We start from the raw sequence: 8,202 nt of genomic DNA, 5'->3' as shown, positions 1-8,202 counted from the left end.
GATGAAGTTGCAATTTGAATACAGAAATAGCTTGGATACATTCAGACAAAAGTTCTTCCAATGATAAGACCAAGAACACCAACAATTCCCAATTTTCTTACAGAAAACGTAGTTGCTGAACAAGAGTTTTGAAGAGAACGGTGTCAACGAGTGGAAAACCTTCTCAACTCAAAGGAAACTTCAATGCATTTTGTTGAAAGTTCTGGACCAAGCTGGAAACAAGTTTAATATTGAAATCAAACACCTCACCAAGCACCAATCCGGCCAGATGCCACTTCATTGCACGGATGCCACTTCATTGCAAGCCAGTTGGCACACACTCCAGGAGCTGCTCAAAGCACACTACAAAAGCAATCACTACTTTACTCCCCAGCTTTCGACTGCTGCTCCTCAGTTTAATATGCTTTCAGTCGGTGTGACCTAACATATTAAACTTTAAGCATATTAACTCTATCCCTTGCACACCAAATATCAGGAGGAAGGATATAGCTAGGCATTTGATATTCCTCTTTAGAAAAGAAAGTTAAATTTTGTTCTTTCTTGTCACTAGAAAGGTTTGAGGAAAGTCAACCATACCCTGAATGCATTTAATAGCTAACACTGACAGTAAAAGCTAAACAATGGAAATACAGAATCAATTACAACCCTTCGAACTGATGGTGTAGCCTGGGATAAAGTTTAAAATGCTACAGCCATCTATGATGACGACACAGATAGAGTACGTATTCACTGTTCACACTGCCTGGGGTTAGTCACTTCAATGCACAAAAAGGGTATTCAAACTAATACCTATCTAGCTTCAGGTTTAGATTAAGTATTCAAATTCAGAACCTCTGGACTGTGAGAATGACACCAAATTCTTGCACAACTCATTGGAATTGCTTTCACAAACTCCTTCCTTTACTGCAAATCACTCTGTCTTCTTACAGTGATGATATTAAGCAAAGCAGCATCATGTTGAAGAAGGGATAATTGACCCACTTAAGATTACCCAGACATAGTAGATCAGTCTGTACTTTCAATTTGGGGCTTCATTTGGAACATGCCCTTTATTAGTAGAATAATTTCAGTAAAATCTTTCACAGAACTTTCATAGAAAGGTGAACAAAATACAAACCTAAAGATACCTTAAATAAATATTCTTCTTTTGGGGAGGGGAAAGCACCCACCTTTTTGATCAAATTTTCCATTTATAAGAGATGTGGATACCATAAAGAGCCTTCCTTATGTTAGCCCTTCTTAGCAGCCTGACCTATTTCAGCTGTACTCCTGGTAAGCAGTACTTGTAACAAGTCAGCTATGCTAGCTAAAATTACAGATCTCTGCCAGCAGCAACCAGTCTAAGTTAGCTGCTCCTGGACACAGCAGATACTTTTTCCTCCTTAGGATGAAATAGCTGTGAGAGCTATTATGTTTAGATCAAGCAGAGAACTAGTTTTATTCTGAAAACTTTTTCTCCAACATCAGATAAAAGCAAGATACAGGAAGAACAGAGCAACTGACCAAATTCAGGAATCATCCCCTTCTCCCCAGCAAATATCCTTGCCATTCAGTCTCTGGCCCATTGCACCTTGGACTTCCTCTTCACAGTAGCACAATCACAACCCAAGCAGAAATTGCTCCTGTAAAACTATCTATAAGATATATATAGAGAGAGAGAAAGACAGATGGACACAAATACCCTGTCCACCACCTTCAACTATATTTTTACTGGAAGAAGTAAATTTTTTTGCTTTTTGACCTGAAGAAGGTCTGCAGCCTATCTACTTCAGGGTAGATTTCAAGCTAGATGCCCTAGAAATATCCTAGTTACAAGCCATACCTGTGTCTAAAAATGAATTCTATGATAAAAGTCCTCAATGTCATGAAGCACTCGCCTCACTGTAGTTTTACTTCTATAGTTTATTCCTATTTCTTGTCAGTGCCCTCGTCCTCCTTCCAAACTAGGTGTACAGCATCCTTAGGAGCCCATCAAATTACTATTCTCAGCATGCTTACATACTGAACAAACCTGAACAAACAGCTACAGAAAAAAATACCTTGAGCATGCAAAACCATGCAAAAACTATCCTGCTTGTGTTCTACATTTTTTTTTTTTACAACTAGAAATTATAAGCAGATTTTTTTTTTTATCTTCCAGGAAAACAATATTATTAAGAATAAGACCAGTATTTAAAGTGTAGAAAAATAAAACTAGCCAGAGGCCATGGGAAATGCAACAATGACATTTATTGGAATTTCTCCAGGCATTACATGAAAAATTTGATAAGTGAAACAGAGAATAAAGCACATTCTGTGCATCTTAAAAAAAAATATATATATATATATATATATATATATATGGATAATCTTGATTCTTTGTAATACACTCTACTGCAGTTCCCTGGGATTGGTTTTGTCTGTACACATCAGATAAAACTTACTTTGAACAAAACTGCAAAGAACTGCCTTTTCATTTGGCATTTTTCCACCTGGTACAATACAATATTATTGAAACATCTAGATGGAGTCCACATAGTTTTATACACAGTGTTAAGACCCTGCACCCCAACTGTAATAAGAAAGACTGTTAAGTAAATCAATATTTTTAATCAAAAAACCCCACCATGGAAGTAAAAAACAACAACAAAAATCAAGAAACCCCAAACCTCTCAGTTCTGCAGTGGCGTGCAGCAAATCAGCATGGTTGCTCTCAGTTTTCTTTATATCAACATAAAGTGTAACACTTAGAAAGTACTTGCTTTCTAAATTGGACAATCTTATGCATAAAGACACTGCTGGATTTGGCACTTTGCTTAATTGTTTTGCTTACTAAAAAGAGCAAGTGTTTCCTGAAATACAGTATAAACGGTAGAGATAACATGAGCCACTGTAACACTCAATTCGACAGTTCAGACATGCATCCCAAAATATGTGTCTATTACATATTTGTTTAAGCCTCTTTGAAATTTCCACTTGAAAACATTTTCAAATCTATATGCATCTTATTACACCTTTACAAACATATTTTCGGTCTTGAAATGACTACAGCTTACCTTTCCCTCTGCCCAGGACACACACGTTCATTATTTTGTTTGTTTGCTTTAAAAAGACCACCACAAAGCAGTATTAACACAGGAATAACCTGAAAAGCATTAAACTGCCCCTGCACTTCAGAACCCCCTTTGAAATGTATATCCACTAGGTATGTGAAAACTGAAAGGTATGTCATACTTGAAACTTGCTTGGACCTCTCCCAATGCGCTTTTGCTGTATTTCCTGCAACCTGCCTTAATTTTCTTGTCAGATGAAATCCAAAAACAGCGCGCTCGCTCCCACCATGGTAAGACAAGGCTTCTTGCAAGATTTCTTTGGTTAAATGAGAACCTCTTCCACGCCTAACTATTTTTACAGCAAGTCTCCTGCAGAACATGAACATCAGAATAGATACCACTCCATAGCCTTAATTCCTTCCACCTACCATCCCTGACAAACTGCAGGATAGGTGGAAGAAAACAGAATGGGAAGGAAGTAACAGTCACCATTAGCTCTTGCATTTTTTACGCGTTCTGCGTGTGTGTGTATAGATATGTATTTAAGTCCAAGTTACTTAGGCTGAGCTGTGACATGATGCTTTTTTTCCCGATTCCAACATGCACGTGGAATTACGTTGCTGACTGGTACAACCTGGGCAGCGTATGGCACTAAACTCTCCCAGTATGAGCCAAGGAGCGATACTTAATTCCGTGATTCTGCATTACTGGTCTATGTGCACAATATCAGTAGAGTTAAACGACAGACACACATGAGTTCACATAGCTTTTCCACAGAAGATGTGAAACGTGCTGCTCTTTGGAGGGAAAATTACATTCTTTTTTTTTTCTTTTTTCTTTTCTTTTTTTTTTTTTTCAAGTATTATTCAACATATATATAAAGACACCTTATCCTCATTTTACTACAAGACAAGCACATCCGGAGTGAAACTGTAGCTCACCATGATCTTGGCTTTGACTCTGATATTTTTTTCATCTTTTCCTTTAGGTCAACTCTAAATATACATCTACTCATCATAATTACATGTGAGAATTCTTTATTTTCCCCTTGTGATTTATTTACACAATCATAAAAAAAATTAATAGCCTGAATTTGCATACTGAGATTTGAAGGCCCATCTGTAGCTATAAGTGTCCCAGCACTAGTTTTGGATAATACCGTTGCCTATTGCTTTCTAAGTCCATTGAAAGCAGCATATTCATCTTTTCTTTCCCTTAATATTTGAAGCTATGCTGCTTAGAAAACCCTGATTTATGGCTTATTTCCTTATTTTGTTTTATTATTTGGATTATAGTTTACTTCCTTCAGAAGCAGTTCACAGTCAGACAACGCTTCTGTTGGCAAATACTTCATTATCTGCTCAAGAGTCTTTTGATAAGTTATCTTCTCCTGTTCCAGGGACTGAATTATAGTCTTCATTTTGTTCTCTCGAGTCAAAATAGTCTCCAGGCTGGATTCCAGACTCTGAATTTTAGCATGAGCAACCTGTAAACAATAACATTATCTTTATATTACATTGAGATATTCTGAATTAGATTTTGTTTTTTATTATGGTATGCTATTTGGTAAGGACACAATATAGCTACATAGATATTTCTAAAAGACATCTCTGTAGGCAGACGATACAATGAGCACCTACTGTACATCACACAGAGAATGGCCTTACACGCAGGACAACTTGGAAAATACAAAATCCTCTCCAAGATGAGCTCTCTACTTTCAGCTTTCTTTTTTATAGTGGCCAGATTAATCTGAAGGAGTTCTGAAAGCGTTACAGAGGGAACGAGATGTGCAAGTCGCAGTGAGTGAACAACAGCTGGCAGTAACACAGGACTGGAATTGCAAAAGACACTTTCCCAGGAGGAAGAGGGAGGAAAAAAAAGGGAAATCACAGCAGTTGAAGTAGCACTGGAAGAGATTACTTGCCCAACAGTGATAAAGCAATGGGAAACCTCTGGAAAAGCGTAAAGTAGCAGGATGGAGAGATGAAAGGGGGAAAACAAACCTAAATAGTTCAGTCTAGAAGCACTGCTCCCCATTCTCCAACAAAAACCTACAGCTTCCTCTAGAAAGGAGGATGACCAGTAATCAGAAACCTTGGACCTCACCAGCGGCAAATCTCTCTCTGCAGGAAGTAGAGGAACTCTGATCAAGTGTTACTAGAAAAGGGAAGGAAGCCCATACAAACAAAAAGAAAGAGGTTAAGGCAGTGAGGAAGATATACTAGAATACGGCAATCTGGAAGAACAGAAGAGCTTCCATGGAGCCTTTCAAATCATTCATAATTTTTCTATGCCCTTCATGCAGTTTCAGAACAGACAGAAAAACTCAGCTAGTAACCCATAATAACAACCAAGTAATTCCCATTCTCCATAACATCACAAGAGCACAGCACAGCACCTGTAACCCATAAACACCAAAATAATGGGGACATGATAGGATCCTTAATTTTTCCTGCTTCCATTTTCAGGTTTCAGAAGCTGAAGGTGCTCTCCAGGATCTTCTCAATGCTGGTTAAAATGAACAAGTAAACATAGCAACGGCCTGGTGACACAAGGTGGTCTTTTCAGGAAAATGCAAGACAATACGTATAGGGAAACCTGAAACAAGTCCTGGTCTGGCTATGGGAGAAAGGGTAAATAGTGAAGGAGAAAGAAAGGCGGCTTTTTTTTTTTTTCTTCAAAGCGTGACTGAATCAGACAAGATGTGATGGGTGCTCAGATGTATTCAAGACTGTTAGGAGAGACCACCTTCCAAAACAAAGTATGATTATGAGCTTGTACGAAAGACACTGCCTATGCAGGTATACAGAAAGCAAGACTACTGCACTACAGCTTATTTCTTAGAAATTTCCAGCAGAGAAGCAAAGTGATAAAGGGTCAGAGGACTGATTTTTAGGTCAGATACAAAAAATTTAGCCAATAGACTATGTTACGGGAGATAAGCCTAGAGATATTTTGAGAAAATAAATATCTAAAGCAAGCAAGAATATTATAAGGAATGATAAAAAGGTTAAAAATATGCCTAACATAGAAACAAATTACCGTAATAGAGAGAACTGTTCACCTGCATAAAATGTTGCGGTCACGAGACCACTCATGCACATTCCTATTGGCTACATCACAGAAATAACCTCTCCGTGAGTTAGTGATCTTTAGTCATTTACCTGTAGCTTCTCCAACAAATCCATGTTTTGTCTCTTTAGGTGGCTGTTCGCCCTCTCCAGCTTCTCCAAAGGTTCACCTTCATCACAGGGATTCATATTTTCCTGGAGTTCATCCTGCAGCACATGGTACTCTACTTCATAAGCATGGAGCTGTTTTGATATATCCATCTCAAATACCTGCCAAAACATAAAAATTAATTTTTATCTGCAATAGGGAGTATTTACTCCATAAGAAAGCTCAGTTAAGAGACAATTCTGCCTGATGAACTTCATGTCTTTTTTCCTGTTCCTTTTAATAAAGCATTTTATGTGCAAGTCTGTAGTAAGAGCATTTTAGCATATAGAGGTCTTAATTGTAGGCATTATAAGCTACAGATTTTAGAGTAAACTGGATCACCTCTTTTGCAATTGCCAAATACTATCTCTAATGACAAGGATAGATAATGATACCTCTAATAGATATCATGATAATATCAGCAGAAAATTCTTATTTGATACAATAATTTAATAATCGGACCAGGTCTTATTACATTACTCGGGAACATAGAGAAGTTTAAGAAGAAACATTTAAATTCAATTCTCACCAGCTTCTGATGGGAGCAGAGTCTCACAATGAGGAAGAATAAACCCACACTCAAAATTGCATCTCTTGACTCCAAGTCCCCATTCATGAACTTTTATAAAACACTGTACATAGTTGCACAGCTTCTCTGTTCTCCATCTCTGACATGAAAATACTCTACTTTCCTGCTGATAAACACCTAAATATCTTGAATAAACACTGCAGCGTGCTCAGTCCTACAATGATGGAACCACATGACCCTTATCTGTATATAGATCAAGTAACAGCCTCTCAGCTTCCAAAAAGTTACTAAATCATTCAGACAACTAAGGGAAGGATGTCTACAGTGAGGTTAATTCTGTTGCTTATTCTAGAAATCTTGAACAAGTCACCAACAAAAGACACACACGTAACAAGTTCTGCTTTACGTTCACTGTTCTTCAGACAATCCAGATGTGACATAGCAATTTAAACTATGTATGGTGTTGAAGCCAGGCATATAACATGACATTTTCTTCTGATGCAACCATCCTGGCAGTTCCTTTCCAAGTATTGTAGTCCTGCATAATATCTCAGTTTTCCTTCCTTATCACAGTCCTGGGAATTACACCACCGATTTACCCAGATGACACCACCTACAGCCAACCCAGGTAGCAGTAACAGGACACAGGCAGTATGCATGTTCCTGCAGATCCAGAAGGCTACTCAGTGTGGGACCATACCACAAGGAAGTGGGCTGTCCTCCCATCAGAGCTGAGCTGCCCAGCATATAGCCACATCCACCTCTGCTCAGGCGACAAAACCCACCCTTTTAACAAAACCCCTCAGATCCAGCTCTGCACCGAGCCGGTTCCATCACGTTTGTTACAGTATGGCTGATCTGCAACTCACACAGACCACAGGACAGAGATTTAATTTCTAATAGCCTCAAAAATACTGACCTACCATCTCTGTCCTTGTCAGAATCAGTGAGTTCTGAGGATACATATTTAAAGTGCCCACAAAGAGACAAAGGTTTAGCATGGCTATCACAGTCAATGCAGCGAGAAATTTAAAACTTATACTACAGGAAGGTGCTCACAGCAGTCGTTTGCAAAAGGATTGTTAAACAACAGCCCTTCAAACATTCCAGGGCTAACTGGGACTTAAGAATGCAACTGTATTAACTGAGCTCCTGCACATGGAGATTGTTTTCGAGAGATCTTCTGTTAACTCAGTATGAATACAAAACACAAAAACAGGGCCTCACCATCCTAACTTGTGGGATTTTAAGCTAGAGGCGTTAGAAAAGTTAGCATGGGGTAACTGACCCTGGGCAGCCAGGACTCCTAGGGATCAAAAGGAGACATTGCTACGATGCTGGCTCATCCCAGCATGGTGAGTTCTGCTCCCTACCCACTAACAAGGAGCGCGTGCAGGGTTTAGCTTCGTAAAACAGTCT

At 38.6% G+C, this 8,202-nt stretch overlaps 1 protein-coding gene across 2 annotated transcripts in view; it reads right to left on the bottom strand.

Moving 5' to 3' along the window:
* Window positions 1-3,888: 3,888 nt before the first annotated feature.
* The window catches only part of TBC1D4 (TBC1 domain family member 4), a 109,325-nt gene continuing 105,011 nt past the window's right edge, over window positions 3,889-8,202 (bottom strand). For both annotated transcript variants that reach the window (XM_068929634.1, XM_009680154.2), the window contains exons 18-19: window positions 6,200-6,376; window positions 3,889-4,518 (exon numbers count right to left, since the gene is read on the bottom strand). In XM_068929634.1, coding sequence (XP_068785735.1) covers window positions 4,300-4,518; window positions 6,200-6,376 — 396 coding nt within the window. In that variant the 3' untranslated portion in view covers window positions 3,889-4,299. The remainder of the gene's footprint in view (window positions 4,519-6,199; window positions 6,377-8,202) is intronic.

The sequence above is a fragment of the Struthio camelus genome, chromosome 1, assembly GCF_040807025.1.
Source record: "Struthio camelus isolate bStrCam1 chromosome 1, bStrCam1.hap1, whole genome shotgun sequence".
In the NCBI taxonomy this organism is placed as follows: domain Eukaryota; kingdom Metazoa; phylum Chordata; class Aves; order Struthioniformes; family Struthionidae; genus Struthio; species Struthio camelus.
The sequence above is the reverse complement of the archived record's forward strand: the minus strand, read 5'-3'. Positions and strand labels throughout refer to the sequence as shown.